Consider the following 21,344-nt stretch of genomic DNA (forward strand, 5'->3'; position numbering starts at 1 on the left):
AAAGGAGAAAACTAGGAGGGCTGTATCACAGTTATTTGTTTAACAGATGGAAGTTATGGGATTCACTGAAGCCTTTGACACATGATCTTAAAAACTGAGGGTAAAATAAGACACAGGTGTGTGTACAATTGCCCACAGGAATAGTCAAATGAATTACATTTATGAAGCCAGAGGTTATAATTTGCTCCCCCCCCCAACCCAACCCAACCCCAATATGTATATATGTATCTGTTAATCATGGGAAAGAACCACGAGAGAATGAAACAGATTAGTGCACTGAGCCTAAACAAAAGTTGGCACAAAATGTGACTACAGAGGATCAAAAGAATACAGACTCCTGTCAACATTCCTATAAAAAATAGAAAAGTCCATAGAATAAAATTTGTGAATGAAGTATCACAGAATAAAATAAAGTAGTTAATGGGATAGAGTATATATATATACCATAGTTCACAACACATTATATCTTCAACAGCAGAAATGCCACACTCCCTGTTCATCCACCCTTCCATATGTGTTTGCAGTATTATGCCCTTCAGAACAGAAAAGATTCCTAAATCAGAGACTGTAGAGATAATAAAGGCATTGAAGAAATAAGGGAAGATACGAGGACATGCTTGGAAAAGAGATGTGAGGAGAAATGCCATCTCCAACAATGGAAGGATGTCTAGAGTAAGAAGAAAGACAATGTAAGATAATTTACCTGTAAGGAATGTGACTGTTTACAGAGAGAACAATTAGCCTTGACAAAGGCAAAAGATGATGAGAGTTAGACTAAAGGAATAAACTGTTGAAAACAGCTCGAGAAGTTTCAAGAGTGGAATGATTACACACACAGCCATTTCAACATGAAATCATGGCAAAGAAAACTGAGCATGTGAGATTTAATGAGTCTGTGACAGCATATCTAGGGAGCATGCATGAGTCTCCCTTGACTTTATGTCCTTTGAATTTATCAATGATTTTATTATTCACATTTTAGAATGCAAGAAGAAAACCAAGATATAGCTCTAATCTCTTCTCTGCTTTTCCACTCCATATCCCAATCAGAGCCAATCTTTGAAAGTAAAATCTTCTACAATCTTCTATTACATGACATTTCAAAACAACAACAATAAACCCACAACCAACCAAAAACAAACAAGCAAACAAAATAAACCAAAAAACACCACCAAAAGAAACCCACAAAACCAAACTCACCACATTTGGCATATGACATTCAATCTAAAATTTAAAGAAATATTTGGCCACAGTTCCATCTGGAATAGCCCAGGAGAAGCTCTGAAGCCAGCCTGATGGTGTGTGCTCATATAGAAAAAATATGGCATTCTCTTTCTGAGTCACCAAATCTCCAAGGGATTACTTGGGATTTAGCCGATACCTCAGACATGGAAGAGCAGATTCTGTTTTGCTCCTCTGCTAGTTTGTAGACTCTGTGGTATTTTCTGAATAACACTGAACAAAAAAATGAGAAGCTACCAGTGCCTTTACCTGTCCTAGAACCTTTCTATACCAGAGAATTTAACAGCATAAAGGGCATAGGTATTAACTGGTGCCCATGATTTTGCAAGTATTTGTGGATGGAAGAACTAATGGACACTTCTCTTATGACCAGCGTTTGCTATTCAGACAAATTCTAAGATGCTGTTACAAGAATTGTTGTTAGAAGATGAAGAAATTTATTATAGATTTGCTGATGTATACTGTATAAACAAAGATGCTGCACTGCAAGCAGCAGTTCCAATAACTATTCACCTGCCTTATTTACAATGTCTATATGCAGTAACAGAGCTGCATAGAAGTGTTCATCCTCATCATTTCAAGGTTTATTGCTACTGCTATTATTTTTTTCCTCATGTTGTATCCAAAGACACAAGCATAATTTCATAATATTCCATGTACTGATATTTGAGGAATCTAGTAATATCACAAAAAAATACTTGTAGTTCATAGTCCTTCAGTGTTGGATCCTATTTAGACACAGAGTGCTCATTAAGGCTCATTAAGACACACTTCTGGTTCTTGTGCATGAAAATATTACACAATATAATAAAATAATATACAATATCTGTCCCCCTTTCAGGAAGAAAATTAGGTCCATTAAATACAAACCTTTTTTCTTGTTGATGATCAGAGAGAAAGAGCAACTGTCAGCTCCTCTCCTCCTCCCCAAAGCTCTCTATGTGCAGCAGGACAAAGTTCTCAAATTACTGTTCTTTTTTCCTCTCCTATTTGGTTCTCTGTCTGTTGCTTAAGGGATTGCAAACTTGATCATCAGATCAAGGTGTGATTGGGATCCCAGAGCAGAACTGCCACAGATTATGAACTGCACTGGCCTGGTAAAGCTAAAGGTTCAATTTCAAAAATGTAAGTACTGTAAAGTTTTCCCCAGTGTACTCCATGTTAATGCTGTGAGCTAATGAATTTCTGCAACAGACATTCAAAAGGACTAGTTAGTGCTTTCAAATTCTAGTTCATGATTAGCGATTTGCCAATAGACTTTGATACTCTATTATATGAGAGAATATCAATATGATATCAAATATGATAGATCTATTGTATGATTAAGTATATAGAGAATCTCACATGCAAAACAGTAGAGGGGCTTGGAAGACATGCTAATATCTAAGAATCTTAAATTTCCACATGAAAGGCCTTAGGTAGATGCAGATAGAGACTCAGAAAATTATCTATGTTATCTATAGTTTCTTAGTTAATGGCTTTCATTATTTAAAGGGAACCTGATTATTAAAAAATAAAGTTGAAAAATGAAATAAAAGGCTATAAAAAAATGAAATACTTTTTATTACTTTATACATAAATGAAACATAACCAATAGAATGAGAATTTATTTTGGATTTAAATAGTAATCATGAACACTGCAGAAGTAAAATGAGCAGTAAAATGAGTAAAATGAGCAATCTATGGTATCATACCATCAAAACTAACCTCTTCATTATGCATTTGCCCTCATTCATTAAAACATGTTTCTCTCAAATTAAAAGAAAAAAATAAATTATTGAATGAATGAGATCTCAGCCATGAAAATGTAATCCTGCATCTTAAAATACTATAAAACTATATACACCATAGGCTTTAAAACTGTAACTGTTTAATATTATAGATATGTGAGTTTTTGCAGTTCCATCTTCTGTCCATGGGCAGTCTATGACAGCACAGAAATTCTGAACAAACATGAGAAATTTCACCACTAGAGCTGTATGAAACTTTTGTTTCCACTCACAAATATTTTTTTTCTTTTTCCTTTTCTTTCTGATTTAGATTTTTTTTTTAACCTCTCTTGGAGTATCATGCTGAATTATGAATACAAGAAGCTTTCCATACCAAAAGAAAAAAAAAAAGGAGGGAGTATATAACTTTAACTTCCTAATTTTGCATGTGTGTGAAAGTTTATACATTTCACACTGAGTACATTTTAGTATTCAGCCCAGATTTGCCACTGTGTGAAACTCATCAAAAATGGTCACAGTGAAAAATGACAAGTGCTCCATTTTCGTAAAGCATAATGGATACTTTTTCCAAAAGTGTACGTCTTGGCAAATGTCTTTTCTGCCTTCAATTCTCCCTCCCCAGGGGACCATTTTCAGATTCAGAATTAAGTGCACAGCAAGTTGATGCCTTATTTCTGAGCAGTTTCTTCTTTAGTCAACAACATTCTGGGTCATTATATGTCGAAAATATGCAAACTTTCCAAGCTTTAAACACTTCTATAACAAACATTTATTATCTAGGTCATTTGAAAGATTTATTGAAATAGGTTAAATTTATTTTTTCTTTCAAATGTTCCATACAGCTCTTACTAGAATATCAAATATAGCCATCATTTTGGATTTGTTCCTTTGCAAACAGATTAGATATATTTAAGTCTACAACCCCACTGAGAAAACAACTCACAGTAAAGTTTATCTGAGTGCATGCCTTAGAAAAAAAATCATTCAATTTTCCAGGATAGAGGGCAGCATTCACTGGTGAGGTGGCTAAATATGCTGCTCTACAGAAAGCTAAGGCAAAATCATAATAATTCTGCTGCATTCATTTTGTATCAGAAATAACATTTCAAAGCTCTATCTTGCAGAACTGAAAGTAAGCTTATTGTAAGATACCTTATTGACATCCATTCGCAACTTCTCATTGTTGGCACTGGCAGCTTTTTCTGCTGCTTTCTTCTGACGCTGAGGTCCCCTGCCAAAGAAGATGTAGTTGACCAAAGCATACTCCAACAGAGCCATGAAAACGAAGACAAAACATCCCATGAGATACATGTCAATGGCTTTCACATATGGAATTTTGGGAAGAGTCTCTCGAAGATGAGTGTTAATTGTTGTCATTGTGAGTACAGTTGTGATTCCTGAAAAAAGAAGAAAAAAAAAAAAAAAAAAAGGAAAAAGAAAAAGAAAGAAGAAGTCTGATTGAATTATTTTTTAATTTTCTAACATTTTAGTTCATAATATTCAAGTGATAGTGCTGAAAAAAATCTAGGTGCTTCTAGATGCTTTTTTTTTTTTTTTTCTGCTAACAAGCAACTTCTATTCATATTCCTTCCTTATCCTGCACAGCAAAGAAAATTACACACATAACTAATTGTAATCAAAGAAAGAAACAGTAGTTGTATTCAACAAGCATGCTTTTAACCAGCTAAACCACAATCTTCTCTTAACAGTCTGTTATAAATTACCAGCCTAGAGTTATTGTATCTTGCCTTCCTCCAGCATTTTCATGCTGTCTGCAGACTTAATTTCTTACTACAAAATGCAGAAAGAAAAACTTTAAATGTCAAATTCTCAATTGTCTTTTGTGGTGATTTACTTACTTATCCGATTCAGGACCATGCAGAAATCAGTCTGATTTATACAAAATTTGACAGTAGATACTCATTTATTTTTGTAACATGCTTGGATCCTCTGATGAGGGGCACAGTATAAACAAGGACACAGGGGATTACTGATGAGATACGAGTTCTCAACAAATTAATTAGGCAAATGGTTTTACTTTTAGAATGCAAGGTAACAGTAAAGAAAAAAAAATTAAGGAGCTTCAACTTCAGAGAAGTTACCTATAAAACCCCAGTAAAACATTATTTAATTCATACCCAAAAGGAAAAGCAATTTGTATTCCATAATATGGTGCTGAATGTGTATTCTGGACTGCCATGAGCAAAACCAAATGAAATGCATTCTCTTTGGAGAATAAGCAGTAAAACAACAACAGAAAACATTGAGACAATTAGGCTAATTCTGGTTACAATGATTATACAGTTAGCTAATTCAGACATGAAATCACTTTAATTTTTATTTAAATTGGGATGATTTAAATGCTGATTCAAAATATACAAAGCTTACAAGCCAGACATAAAAAGATCTGAGATTTATTTTTCAAATCATGCACTATCCACTAAGCCACAAGCAAGAAAAAGAATTCAGTTAGTGCACACTACATGAGATGTGTAAAAATGCCTACCTAAAGCAACTCTTGCAGCTGAAGCATCATAATTAATCCAGAAGGAAACCCAGGACAGGATAGTGATCAGAATAGAAGGCATGTAGGTCTGTAGAATGAAGTAACCTATGTTTCTCTTAAGTTTAAAGCTGAGAGACAGCCTTGGGTAGGCACCTAAAAGAGAATATTTGGTATGGCCATAATTTACTTGCACAAAGCCTGAAAACATTTTCCTGTCATTCTGGTTTTATTGCTTCATGCAACACAGAGTACACACAGGGTTGAAAGATCCAGGATAATAAGCCGTAGAATTTCTAGCAAGAATTGTGATTAAATAATCTTTTATTTTAAGGGTAACAAGGATGCTGCTAGGTTCTTTCCTGATGGTAATTATAATATTCAGGAATCGACATCCAAAACATACTTCACAGAATTAAAGCATAAAAATGCTTCTTCATTGACAAGTTGCAGCATGCCTCCTTCAGGGTAACCTTTGTTCTAACCTTCTATCCAAACAACGCAATACTTCACTTCCCCTTTGTCACTGGACATCAGAAAAAAAAAGTATATGAAACACTTGTTGAAATGGGTACCTACAGATCACTATGTATTCAAGTGCTGCTCTCCCTGGTTTTGAAGAATTTGGAATGCACAGTCCTTCTATACTCCTTCCCAAGATGATTTCTGTCCATATCTAAAAAGTGTTTTTTTTTTTTTTTTTTCCTCCTAGTTTTATTTTGAACACACCTAGCAGCTTTCTCAAGTAGGTAGAGTACATAAATACCAATAGCCCAAGTCTTGTTTCTCTTGAATGATTTAATATGTCTTTGAAATGTTTTAGCTGTTTGTTCAAGGATTCCAATCTTATTTTCCACTTCTTGTCATACAAAATATTTTCAGCCTTCCAAAAGTCATATGTTAGCTAGCATAGGCTAAACTATAGTCCCGTGGAAGGAGGACATGAAAGATTTTACAGTGAAAACAAAATAATTAGCCTAACACCACTTGGCACAAAGAACATCTAGAAACAGTCAGAGAAAGGTTTCTGCAAGCTGGGCTATATCTAGTTGGAGATAGGGCACCAAGGTGGCTTAGTCAATTTTCATAGAAAAACAGAAAAAGTCTTACTTGACTGAGCCATAACAAGACAGGCTATTGTATCTCCGTCATATGTTAATGACTGATACACTGTGGAAACTGTAATAACAACTACTTTATTTTTAAAAAATTCAGTTGCTGCCTTAATTTACTTCAATTTCTAAAATTTTTGTTCAGATCCTGAACTACATATTGAGAACTTGCTCATTTTTAAAAGTCTTTCCAGTGAATTCCCCCTGTAGCTTCCCCTCCACAAACCTGTAGAGAAAACAACATTCTTGGTGATAAGCTTGTAGTCTACAATGGAGAACTGTGGCAGTTCGATCTTTGTCACTCCTGTGACTGCATTATCACCCCCTCGCCAATAAAATTCAATGTCATCTGTTGTATAGCCATCTATAAAACAGGAGCAAAGAGTTAAGATACACATCACTTCCCACATCATGGAGAACAGTCAAAAGAATTCATTCATAAAATACTTTCAAATATATTTCTAAAGCACTAAGGATAAAATAATAAGTACACAGACAGACACGGGTAATTCTAAATATCATTTCAAATGGCAATTCCAGGTGTATATATACACACACACACACACATATATATATATATTTAATACTGATATATTCATGAAGCAAACCTTTAATAGGAAATTACAATTACACACATCCTATCTATGGATAGCAACTGCACATTCAACAGCTCAAGGTAGCAGCTGATCCCAAGGCTGAAGAAAACAGTGTGGCTTTACTGCAATTGCGACACCTGAGCCAAAACATCAGCAAGGGTAACCAAAATGTAGCCAGGCCACCAAGAGAGGTACAGAAGAGATGTACTTGTTTTGTGCAACCTGGTCAACATAGGAAAGAGGACAGTGAGAGGAACATGGTTAAGAGAGAAGCTCAGCATACAGTGTCTTATGACGTTTGCTCTGGACACAGTGTGGTTTATAACCTCATCTGTTATTTAATTTAATTTATTTTTTTTTAGATGAAAATGAAAAACTCTGGTTCAAACCCATTTAGATTCACTTGTAAAACAAGGCCACTCCTTCTTCCAAAAGATGCTTGAATGCAAGAAAAGACAATCACATTTAGTGTGGCACCCACAAAAAGCAACACTAACAGATTCAAAAGCCATCACACTCTGCATAGCTAAAACAAACAACAACATCAAAACAAACAAACAAAAAACCAACCAACCAACCAACCAAATAAAAAGATAGGGAAAAAAAAAACAGCATTAGTGTTCTCACAGTTGTAGAACATATGCATGAAATCTGAATCTGGGTTCTCCTAGCAGCTGTTGAGCTAACCTAAATACTCTATTGGTGTAGAAAACTGACCACTGGAGAACAGAAATAAATCTGCAACAAAAATAGGAAATAAGACCCTCTCAAATGTTTGCAACTTATTAAAGATTTTTGCTATTGAAAATTGAAAATATAAAGAAACAGTTATGAGCAAATAATGACTATTACCTTGTGGGAAACTCACAAAATTATATATACATGTATTTGAGTTTGATCTTGCCCACAGACAAAAAACAAAACAACACTGAATGACATTCAAGAGGGCTCAAATGTGATTTGATTCCAAGTAATAATGCAAGTAATATATATTTTGTGATAACCCAGAATTTATAAAAACTGGTACCATGCATCATTAATTTTTGATAAACCTAGTATAAACCAGGTGTACAGCAGTAGCAGAAAACTAGCAAGTTTGAAGATATGAACCACATAATACATGAAAACACTGAAACAACCATAAAAATCTATTCAACATACAGTATTAAAGTATAAGTTTTAAAGTATTTTGGTAGTCACGTTCTTACAGCATTTTGATGGCAATTCCAGTTTTGTGTGTGTGACTCCTATTTTTCATGATGCTAGTATCATGAAAACCTAAATAAGTTTGATGGCAGAAAAATGAAAACTAAATTCAGCAACCAGAGCCATCTTATTTATATGGGACAGATTTTGAACATATGGTTGACATCAAGAATTCAGGATGGAACCTGCTCTTCTTTCAGAATTGCTGATATTAACAGCAAAACTAATGATAATAGATTTTTTCATCTCTTTGTGAAATATGTTCTTTCTTAACCTTGCTTTTTATCAAAAAAAAAAAAAAAAAGACTGGCTCTGACTGACAACATAAACCAAAGAAAAGAAGAGACCCATATCTTCCAAATAAGCTTGTGTAGGGAGAAAAAGAAACAAGCAAACAAACAAACAAACAAAAAACACACAATGAGAAACATGCTATGCCTTTTGATGTATTCAGATTCCTTAAGAAACAGAGTTTGAATTCACATCATCAAAGAGCTTACATTAATAGTTACCAGTTTGTTGCCAGTCATACTTTCTCTTTCGCGTTATCAAGAGGAGAAGCAAGGGAAAAACTTAACATAATTTGGACTAATAGCCTCACATAATATTCAGCTTCCCTCTTCTGTTTGGACATTGCCATCAAGTAAATCACCTAAATTCCTCTACACTGAATTTTTGTGAAATGAAGAACCTCATAGATGTCAATTTTTACATTTAATGCATATTACCTGTTCATAGTCTAAAACATGAGAGATCTGAAAAGGAGCCAAGATTAATGCTATCTGTCAGTGGGTCTAACCTCTGTAATCAAACGAGCAGTAGCTTTGATTACACAATTGTACTGATGCTTCTTACATACTTTGTGATAAAACACACGTTCAAGCTTTCACTTTTAATCATCAGAACCTACCAGTTTTGATTTAGCTCACGTAGAAATTTACACCATAAAATTGTAGCCTGTTGACCACGAGTTGCAGTATCTAGAGATAAGAATAGTTTTAGCACAACTACTTCCGATGACTATGCAAGACATTCTTTGTTCAGCCAAGCCTCTTGTTAGAACTGTTCTATAGCATCAGTTAAACTATTTAAAAAAAAAAAAAGTCAAATTTCAGATTTACCCAGGAGAATTTGTTCTCATGAGGAAATAATGTAATTTGCATAATTATTATTTTCTGAAACTGCATAATTACATGAGTGCCTCCCTTCCTATCTCTAATTTCTTCAGTTAACCTTGTTATTTTTCCTCAACAGACTAAATCCAGCAAAAGGTGGTTGAAGATGGAAGGATGGAAGAGTACAGTACTTTAAGTCTCTTCCCATATAAAATGTCCTGAAATACTGAGGCCCTTCTAAGTATTTAACATGTTAAGTAACGAGGAATTAGTTTCTTGAACCAATGAATCCAATCTGTGAAACATACAGCTTGAAAACCTTTAATAATAATAGTAACAACATATACAAAGCAAGTGATGCACAATACAGTTTCTCATCACCTGCTGACTGATGACCATCCCTTCCCTAAGTAGCAGCAGCCCCTCTGACCAGCCTCCCCAGTTTTACTCTCCCCTCATGATGCTGCATGGTACGGGATGTCCCTGTGGGCACCCTGGGTCCTGCCCTGTCCTGGTCCTGCCCCTTCCCAGCTCCTGGTGAACCCCCGGCCTCCTTGCTGGCAGGGCAGCATGAGGATCTAAAATGTCCTCAGCTCTGTGTGAGCACTGCTCTGCAACAGCTTAAACATCAGTAATGCAGAAAGTAAAGCATACTAAAAACAAAGTTCTGCAAGTATTTTTTGCAAGAATCTGATTTTAGTAAACAAACACACTACTATTTGATTTTGATTGCAAAAGAGCTACTGTTTTACCATATATTAAATTGTATGTAGCACTGCAACCAGGACAGAGAATCTGATTGATTGCTTTTTCCTAAATCATTTATATATCATCAGCAGCATGATTTACTTAACATTCAAAATGTTCAATTTCTCATTTCTGTCATGCATCACACATCGGCAGTCAACCAAATCAATACATTGCCCTGGAAATATGGCACCAATCCTGAGAGAAGCAAAGCGTTCTCAACTCCCATTAACAGGGACAGGGTATTTATCATTGCCTTTACTTCAGTGCTTTATCATCTGTCACTCCTTGTAGAAGGAAAACAAACAGCTAGAGGCATGAAGAATAAAAACCTCTTCATACAGAAAGTACAAAAAAAAATAATAAAAAATCAGTCTTTTTATCAGAAATCAAAATTTATAAGCTCTTTAAATGTAGACAACCTCAAATGAAAGCTGTAATATTACTAGCTGAGCATGAGATTATTTAGACACAAGAGTTATCAGAAACACCACACATTGTTAAAAAATGCCAATTTATCTAAATTGGATTGATTAGAGGGATTAATTGCCTCACAACGCTTTTGTTTGTACATGACAGCAGGTCTATATTATTGACATATATAGATACATGTACACTACTAATGAGCAGTGTGCACTCTGTATGGAAATTCAAGTAGTCCACATAGTAATGCTACTGTAGCACATGGAGACTAGAGATAAGATATTTGTTGATTTTAGGGAAAAAAAAAACAATGACAAACATGAAAAACAGTGTAAATACAGCCAAAATGTAGAGAGGATTCCAAGGCTGTGAATTAATGTAATTCTGTTCTGAACCATCGGAAAATTGTCTGAGCAGGTTTAGAATATCATTGGGGAATGGAAGCTTTCATTCTGCATCACGTCCAAACTAAGGAAAACCACTTCAGCATTAACAATAAGCCAAAAGGATGCTGTTGGGAGCTATCTTAATCCTAACTCTGTTCAAGTTCATCAGAGAAAATGTCCAAGTGTCCCTCTAGTTAGATCTTCTATCATTGTTCTAGGCATGATTTATCAGCACTGAAGCATGATGTAGGACTACTTGGCCACTCCAATGAGATTTTTGCCCAGCAGGTCTAGAGGTTTGGTAAAAGCTGACATTGCACAATCTTTCTGATAACCTAGCATATTTGACTTTTGGTCAACACCACCAAACACGTAAAAACTAAGCAGCAGGATCTGAAAAGAAATACTATTATAAAGCAACCTTTTACAATAAGAACAGCACACGTGGAGAATAATACAGCTGTATTATAAACACCATTTTTTTGAAAAAATGACAGCATCTTTACAATATACAAAAATCTATGGACTCATAGGCCATCATTAAGCACATTAAGCAAATGGACAATAGTTCCGTTCAACTGTAATACTTTCACTGGATTTGTGCAGAGTTTTGTTAACTTATTCTCTAAGGGACTGAATAATTAAACAAGTACGGTATTAAAAACAAAAACAAAAACAACACTACAACTTTACAGTTCCTTTAAGAAGGTCTGTGTTATTTTTTTCACATAACAAGCACACAACAATTGGATAAACTGATTGAGCATACTGGGGGCAAAATCACCCAAGAAAAAAAGTTAGTCATAGCTGTTTTAAATGAAGTGAAAGGAAGACACAAATCTCCAAGGCAATAAATACCATGATTTCTGGTCCTACACTATTTTCTTGCCCTCCTTCTTCTGTTGATGGTACATTTCCTCAACTGAAGCAATTTGAAGGCATTCCACTATCTTGAACCTAGTCAGCCTTAATCTGCTTAGTCTTCACTTGTCAAGTATCCTACGCTATGCATGAATATAACTGAGGAAAAAAATTGACAGAATCTACCTCATACATTTGAGGAAATACCTTTGTCATTAACAGAAGGACATACTTGCAAAATAACTAAAAATTGAATAGATTTCGCATGGGTAATCTCTTCAACTGAATTCAAAGAACCACATATGAAGTCTCATGTGTTTTTAAATGACACACGTGTAACTGAAGATTCAATTTGTACTTTTGAATTACATTAACAAAGTACTGTTATCTTTTGGCACAATATTTAGGATCCGGGTTGGGTGTGGAGGGAACATCTTTTTTGATTTTGATGCAAATATATACTCAATTTCTCAGTTGTATCTCAAAGAAATAGTTTAGAAGGTTGATGAAAACCTGAGCTTTATGGACAAAACTCAAGATTGCTTCTATGTTCAAAAACAACTATTAGTAATCGCCTTCTGTACCTGACTAGGAGGCTATGTTTTCAGGAAGAAGACTCTGGTAATAAAATGTGCATCCACACTGGGTGGTTAAAAATAATAAATATTCCCCTCCTACCCCTTACTATGCACACAGATCAAATGAGAAAAACAAATACCTACATTTACACCAATGCCATCATTACAACCTGTATTCATCCTCATATTTGTTCTGATATCTACATTTTTACTTTGACTGGCCACATTCATTTCAAATATATGCTTTGAAAAATCTGTGTACAAAAATTGTATATGTTCCAGAAGTGATGAAAGGGTTCAGACATTGAATATTGTTTTCTAAGAGGTAAATAAATCTCCAAATTTTCTGATTTAAGAGAAGTCATCAGTGAAATACTGTGTAAGTTGGAATTTTCCAATCAAGAAATCTGATTTGAGATTTAGCCTTTTCAAAACTGAAAATAAAAAGCCGAGTATATCAAAACAAATGAAACAGTAAAGCATCATCTATATAAGCTCATTTTAAATACCTTACAACATTTGGTTTTGATATCCAAGTTCCCCACAACCCATTATCAGCCTACAATTTGAACACCAATGTACATTAAAAAGGAGAGAAAATTTGAACAACATCTGGCAACCTTAACATACTAGTTATAAAACTGCATTAATACTTCACTTTGCTTAATTATTTCATAGCTATACAAAAAAATCCAAGGCTGCAAGGAGAAAAATGTAATTTGTAGAAGAAAGCCCTGCTGTCTGGTGCCTGTGCCATTTGTTCAATTTATTCATTAAGATATATTAGCTTGCAGTGATGTGCAAGGCAATGTTCTTGAATATTATTCTACCCTTACATGCAGTTATTCAGTGCATCATAGTAACAAAAACTTTCTAAATAAAGATTTTGTTATGAAAGCATAGAATCATTGCTCCCTTTTTCAGACATTGAATATCTTAAAAACTTACTGATAACAGCTACGCTTCATCAGAATTTTGGAAAAAAAAAACAAACAACAAAACAAGCTGTATTTACACACACATAATTAAGGTTGGTTTGGAACACTTAATTGAGCTTGCAAAAATTAGTTTTCTTTTAGTAGTTTTCTTTTTAGTAGTTTATACACATAGATTTTGGAACTTTTTCTTAATATAGTTTACTGTCTGAATAAGTTCTCTGTCTTCTAAAAGCTTTTTCAAGGATTACATGTACCCTTACTGTGGACAACTATTTATACAGTACTGTGTGAATGAAGTTTATGGGAATGTTAATTATATACACTGATCTTGTTAGAACTGCATCAGTATTTCCTCAGAACTGCCAGAGACCTGGAACATTCCTACACGACCTTCACACAGGCTGGCTGGTATGGGAAATCACATTGCTGCCTTCTCAAAATATTTCAGTGGGAACTGTGCACCTCAAGGCTCAGAGGACTTTTCTGTAGGGAACTCTGTTGTGACACCTATATCAGAAAAGACAGCAAAGGTTGGTTGGCAGTATTGCAACTACTTTCCTAGGATACTGAAAGAGGTGAGAATAAATTATTTTGACACCCCAAGCCTCGAGGTTGTACATGCAGTATACAAAGAGAAGTTACTTGGTGGGTAACTAGATGCTAATGGTTGTGGATAGGTATGCACAAGGTATCAGGAAGTGGAATTGTTTTTAGAGGAGATGGGACAAGGCCAAAGGAGGAGAAAAATCTTCATCTCTATTCATTTAAGTGACACAGAAGCTGTAACCCCGAAGGGCCCCAAACTCTTTGTTCAGTGAATGACTTCTGTAAAATTCACAGCAGAAGCAATGTCCCTTCCTCTTGGTCACTGGAACTATTCACTTACTCCAGTCCATTTTAAAGTTTTGTCTTTTATGTGACACAAAACTGTGTGAAATCCTTCCCTACAAGTACTATCCTGCTTTATCTTGTATTCTCTGCCACTCTGTTGTTGACCTTGATGTTGCCAGGCACCACACCAAGATGATTTCTTCACTGCATTTCACATTTCAGGAGGGTAAGTTAACAAAATTGTATAAAAGTTAACATTCACTTCTCTTGTGAGTAGGAACTCCACACATAGCTTGAGGATGTACTTATTTCATGAAGTTGATGTGACTGAGAAAAGATAATGCCAAACTTTAAAGGAACTTTTCTCTGAAAGTATATTTTGACACACACTGTTGACTTTTATTCAGTTTTCCTCTAGTTCTAGTATCGTAACTGTGTCAATATGCAAATATGTATTACATAAGATTGCCTCTTGGGCTAGAAAAGCAGGATATCTGCATGTAAATGTTCATTAAACAGAATCCAGTACAATATTTTAACATACATAAAAGGAAATCAGCCTCAAATACAAAAGTTAAAGCACTACATCTTTATGCTGAAAGCCCCATGTGGACTGCACCTCTCCCATGCCTTTGAAATAAATGCCCTTCATCAAAAAACCCAAAGTCATTTACTAAAAGAAAAACACATGAATAATACAATAATGTATAATACACAACGCAGCAATGGAAAATGCTATTATTAGTACTTTGTAGTCACTACTTCTTCTGAAACTCAGAACTGCACAACTTTATTCTTGAAGGAATTATGACTCAAATTCTGTCCTGAAACAAACTAAAATATCAAGCAACTTGACATTTTCACATGAGAGTTCACAGTATTCCATAACTGTGCTTAAGTGTTTCCTATTTAAACTGTCCTCCTTTAAACTCCCTTTGCAGTGACATTCCTAGCATATTCTTTCAACCCAAGGCTTATTTGCATCACATTTTAGTACCTATGTTTATATTCTTATTTCCCAACTTCATCCTTCCTTTAAAAAGTGTTATGCTGCATGTATCATGTGTCATTCACTCACTGAAGTTATTTTATGCAGGAAGCGTGGTGCTTCTGCACAGGAGCAAGAAGCTGCAGGTACAGTGAGCTCTGTTACCACATGAAAGCTGTTCCCCCCCCACACCAGCTCTGTGGCATTCTGGGTCTCCAGGAGGCTGTCATAGCTCAGGAGCAGATCAGTGCTGCAGGTATCTAACAGTCACTTTGTCAACATGTTTATTAAGCCACTGTCATATATGCAGTGTTGCCAACTTTGCATAATATTTGAATTACTGTTGCAGTCTGTTTATATTATAATTACTTATACGCTATAGTATTTATTATGATAGTTTTATTATTATTATGATAGTTTTTTATTATTATGATAGTTTTTATTACTGCTGTTGTACAAGGTAACTATTTGTCCACAGCTAGGAATGAAAGGCTTCTTACATAGCTAAGTATAAATGGGAACATGCAACACGCATCTCATGGAGGTTTTATCATGTAACTTTGTCACAAGTTAGAAGTGGGAATGCTAAAGAACTGAACTGCCCCAAAGTGGCTTTTAACAGACATATTGACTTGAAACATCTTGTGGAACTGTTAGACAAATTGAAAGGCTGCAAATCCAATGTTTTCCTGGGTACAAGGTCTATCATTACACCCAGCTAGCATGTAAAGTGCTGAAATGGCTAAGAACACTACATACTCAGCACCAAGCACTCATAGAAAAACAGACTAAAACCAATTATTGCTTTACAAAGTACTAAATATTACTGAAACAAAAAGTGCATGTTGAGTGCTATGCCTAATAGTCCAAGGTGAAGAAATAGGATATTTTTTCTTTAAGGAAGTGAAAACCAATTAATGTCTGCAAATTCATACCAATGCAGTACTATTTAAAAACTGTTGGTGAAGATGCATTTAAAAACCAAATGAAAAGGGCTAAAGAAAAACAGCCCTTACTGGAGAGCCTAGTGGGTTAGACTCTTCATGTTGTTTGGCAATTAACTACAGTATATTATATAGTAACAAATGCCATAAACATAAATGCATGTTAACAAAAAGGAGGTTTCCCTCCTCTTCATTCTCCACTCCTCCCCTTAAACAAAAACAATAAAGCACTTGTACGGCTCTTGTCACAAGCATAGCAAATACCAGCAGCCCAGCAGCACAGGCAAAGCTCATATAGCAGCTTTCTGAGAGGATGCACCACCAAGCTTTAAGCTACACACAACCACTGCACAGCCTCAAACACATCCAAAATTCCTCCTGCAGCCTTACTATATATACATATACATATAGTGGAAGGCACCACTTAAAACCTTTCAACATCAAAAATGTTATTAGAGAATGGAGATAACATCTATATAACACTTCGCATAAATGAGGAAAATGGCCTAACAACATTTAATAATGTCTGTGTGGTTATATAATGACAAGTTTCCTTCCAAGGCTTGTTTGTCTATTTTGGACGAAATTGTATACATAGGAAGCAGCACAGCTAAATTAAAATAAAAATCTATGGTGCACTGATCAAACTGCTGTCATATTCCCTAAACTAAATATATTCATGACCTTGTTCATTATAGCTACTTGATGCATCATTAAATAAGGAAAATGACACCATACTCTTAACATTTTCTGTTTGATCATCAGCACACTTAGAATGTGGTCAATAGCTGAAGACATGGAATTAACATAATACCAACATTTAAAGAACATATTGGCAAACTAGCAAGCAATCCACTGAAAACAACAGAATATGGGGAAAAATGGAATGGAGTTCTTTTCTGAATGTATACATTAAAAATGCTGAAAGTATTTTTAAACATAGAGATTTTGAAATATTTTCCTCTCTAATAGGATACATGGTATAATGCATAAAACCATGCATATAAAAACATACACGGTGGCAGATAATCTCTACATAATTTGAATATCAAGATCGCATACAAACAGCAAATATCAGGGAAAACAAAAACAAAAACAAAACAAAACAAAACAAAACAAACAAAAAAAAAACATCACCAGGCAGTCATATTTGTTGTATATGATAATGGCAAAATTCCTGAGAGCCTAAATCTGAACTGCATATTCAGGAATGATGCTCTCTGCAAAAAGTATTTTCACTTAGTTTGTTGAGAATAATCTTAAAAATACAATTGTACTATGAGCTTTGTCAGAAGTTTCATTACATCATTTTTGTTCTGCAAAGCTACCATATGCCAATACTTCAGAGTCATCGGTAATTCAGGAAGTGCAGTAAAATTGTTTCTAAGAAAAGAGATACAGTGGCAGATGATCAGATGGTGTTGATCACCAATAGAGTTGTGAGAGTTTACACCTTTTGAGGATCTGCCAATAAACTTTTTTCAGCCTGGAAAGAAGATCTGAAAGAATGCCACATTAATATTGAGTACCTGATTTTCAGTAGCTTTTGTTGTCATGACAACATTAAACAACATTAGAAACTGGACTGTATGAAAAACAGCATAATTGAAGGAAAATTAATGCCAGCTTACAAAGACTAAAAATATTTAAGCACTTAAATTACTGGAAGGCAAAATCAAATCAATTTATGAGAAGAAAAAAAAAATACTGCCACAAAGAAAAAAGAGGTCTTGAAACAGAAAATGAGTTAGAAACATGCATGGGAAAAATGCATGGGAAAATTTTGGTTACAAGCTGTCTGCCTTCACTTCAACTTTCGTAGACTACGAAGTGTCTGTGGCTCATATCTAAATTCAGTTCAAGTATATATTTAAGGTATGTTCAAATTCATGCATAGTGTGTTATGAAGTGCTAACTTGTGAATGGTCTAACACATAGTGAATAACAGATTTTAGTAACATACTTCCAAACCATGTCTTCCTTTTGAGAACAAGTAGTGTTTCAGCTTAGCTCATTTTATAGTTTGTCTTTATACTACATACTGTTTTTAAATCAGTTCTCAGCATGGATAGAAGTTTTTTTCTTTGCTTCTTTTTAAAGAAAGGGACAATTTACAGTTCTACCTGAACATTCCCATTAGACAATTCTCCAACAGAACTTTTAGCTGAATAAAGTCATTTGGGAAGACTGGGGGAACCAAGAAATAGTTTTGTCTGATGAGGATTTCACGAATTGTAGCTATCAGCAATAGTAAATTTTAAATCATTTCACTAGTGATAAAATATTTTCTCACTTTGTATTTGGGGATAAGGAATATGTCACCTACCAATTAAAGGCAGCGATTTAACAGCACAAAGTACCATCACACAGCAATTTATGACATACAGTGAGGAATACAAAATCAAATTAAAATTTCAGGGGGAATTTAGCAGGGCAGAATTTAATTAGCAAAGATAAAATTTTGCCATGAGATTGTGGCTAACACCTGTTCTGAAGGGTAAAGTGACATGGAATATGCAATAACAAATGTGTGGGTCGTAATTCATGTTCTGTTGGCTACACAGCTCCTCTAGTCTCATTTAGATCCTTGTTTCTCTCAGAATGAGAGAAGTACTGCTTCCTCAACTACCAGAGCTGCTTACAGAAGTCTGACTCATTCCAAAATTCTAATCCAACCCAAGCAATTCTGTTTGAGCACTGAAATATGCTTATTTTCTCATTTCTGCACACAGTTTAAAACCCACCAATTATCACCTTTCACCTACTTTGTATGTGAAGAGCTACAATGCCTTCTGTAAGCTGTTGTGAGTGACCACAGGGATACAATGGTTGTGCCAACACCACATAGCAAAAGGACAAGGAGGACTTGCAAACTGTGTTGTGAGCCTTCTTCCCTTTGGAGGAAAAGAACTGGATACAGCTGCAATGTACCAACTGTGAAGATGGTTGAAAGTACCTTCTCAACAATGTATGCAAAACCAAGATGACTCAGTTTCATCCCGTTCTTGAAGTTAACTTGATCTCAGAGTTTTCTAAATCCCACTGTGAATCTTTTGCATGTCCAAACTAGCAGTGACCACACTGATTTACTTGACAGTATTGGAACACCTACAAAAATTAGCAATCTGTACTTCAGTAAGCATTCCCAACAGTTGAAAATTCAACAATAAACTAAAATCATAAACTCAATCACCATTTTCTGTTTTATTCTTTTAACTTTGGAGAAAGTTGGTATTCCTTTGATATGTATGCAAAACATCCACTGAAATGTACCTTTCATATCCAATTCTAGAAGTGCTATCTTGCGAAATTGCGATGGAAGTATTTTCTACATCTGGCAAGTTGCTACAGTAACCAACTTTGTGAATTAAAATCCAAATTCATTTTTACAAATTACTGCAGTTAATGTTTTTCTCTGGCTTCAGTGATTACTTAATTAGAATTAACAGTAAGTCACTGGACTACCTCGATGAAAAGATGAAGTCACTAAGCTATTCATTATATCCATCCGCATTATACTTATGAGTTAAAATCCTACGCTATTAATGAAGAAAGAAATAAATATTAGAAGCTCATCATTAAAGAACCCTACTGTTAGTAAATCCACATGTATCTGCAGTGTACAACAAATAAAACATCAAGATTAAAGCTTTGATAATTACATAAATAATGAGAGAGAAAATAATTTTGAAAACTGCACTTGAAAAAGCCTTGTCAGAGTCTCTAAGTAGAAATGCAAAGAGTGTTTCAAAAAATGTTCACTGTTGCCTCAAGGCTGTCCTTTCAACAAAGGACATTTGGAACACCATTACTTTAATTGTCATTTAGCATTTTGAATTCTATATTGAAAATACAAATTTTCATCATAAAATTGTGTGCTCTCTATTTCTTAAAATTACTTTTATTGAAAGAAAAGTAAAACCTTGCAATTTGAAGAAAAGAATGTGAACTATGTTTATGTATTACAGATTACTCAGATCAGCTGCTACAACTTAAGGTTTTAATTAAAAAAAAATATGTTACCAGTTCAGCTGCATGCTATGTACAGTTGAAAATGACATTGCCAAATTACTAAGCCGTCTTTTTTGAAAAGTGGAGAGGGAGAACACCTGGTACTAGATTAATCTGCCATTATAACTAACATGTCTCACTCCACAGAACAGCATGGTTGAAATTGAGGGCAACGATTCCACTGCGTATCATAAGTAGTAGGGCAGAAGTAGTTAATCCTTCAGCTCAGAGGTACAAAGTTACTTATGGTAGTGGAAATTCAGTAAGCATCTGTAGAAAAAAAAAGCTTTATAATTAATGTGCTGAGAAAGCCAGGCCCTTTTTAGTGGCATTCACTGCAAGGACAAGAGGTGACCTCCAGAGGGCCCTTTCAACCTCAACCACTCCCTGATTCTTCAGAAACTTGAGCCACTTTATGTTTTAGCAAACAAGAGGATTCTGAAGAAGTCAAAAACTATCTGACTGCGACTTGTATAGATTTATGCAAAATGTATTATGGCCTGACATTTTAATGAGAATAGGTGGACAGGACATTACAGAGGAGTAGGACTGACTATAGAAAAGCCTCTTTGTGGCAAATCTCTGCCCTACTGTCTACAGACTGATACTGATGTTCTTCTTCCTCTCTCCCCAGCTGAAGCATTAATGAAAATACAGAACTGCACATTTTTCACATTGATACAAATATAGCTGATTGCAGCTACAACATAGTAGCTAAATGGGTCTGTGCCAATCAAGGAAAATGTGAGGAAGCATTCTTAATGTTACAGCCGCTGTAGCCCAGCTGCTAAGATGTATTTCCTTTCTAGAATACATACTTATCAGTATTCCTGGCAACTGGTATCAATGCAATGGTTAAGAATTCAGAGCTAACATTTCTTAACTGTTTTTCCTGGTGGCATAAATAGAGAGAACTAAAGCAGTAGGTTGTTGCAGAGTGGAAAAAAAAAAAACAAAAAACAAAAAACAAACAAACAAACAAAAAAAAACAAAAAAAAAAAAAAAAAAAAACAAAAAACAAAAAAAAAAAACACAACATGAACATGTAGGCAATGAAGGAGGAAACGTCTAGAGTAATGTATCTAATCTGGCTGGAATACAAACAATTACTGGTATAGATGAGAGAAAACAAG

General features: G+C 34.9%; 1 protein-coding gene across 2 annotated transcripts in view; it reads right to left on the minus strand.

Moving 5' to 3' along the window:
• The window catches only part of GABRB2 (gamma-aminobutyric acid type A receptor subunit beta2), a 162,469-nt gene that overhangs the window by 16,173 nt on the left and 124,952 nt on the right, over window positions 1-21,344 (minus strand). For both annotated transcript variants that reach the window (XM_032197254.1, XM_032197256.1), the window contains exons 7-9: window positions 6,814-6,951; window positions 5,479-5,631; window positions 4,125-4,369 (exon numbers count right to left, since the gene is read on the minus strand). In XM_032197254.1, the coding sequence (XP_032053145.1) occupies window positions 4,125-4,369; window positions 5,479-5,631; window positions 6,814-6,951 (536 nt within the window). The remainder of the gene's footprint in view (window positions 1-4,124; window positions 4,370-5,478; window positions 5,632-6,813; window positions 6,952-21,344) is intronic.

Source organism: Aythya fuligula, chromosome 14 (assembly GCF_009819795.1).
Source record: "Aythya fuligula isolate bAytFul2 chromosome 14, bAytFul2.pri, whole genome shotgun sequence".
Classification (NCBI taxonomy): domain Eukaryota; kingdom Metazoa; phylum Chordata; class Aves; order Anseriformes; family Anatidae; genus Aythya; species Aythya fuligula.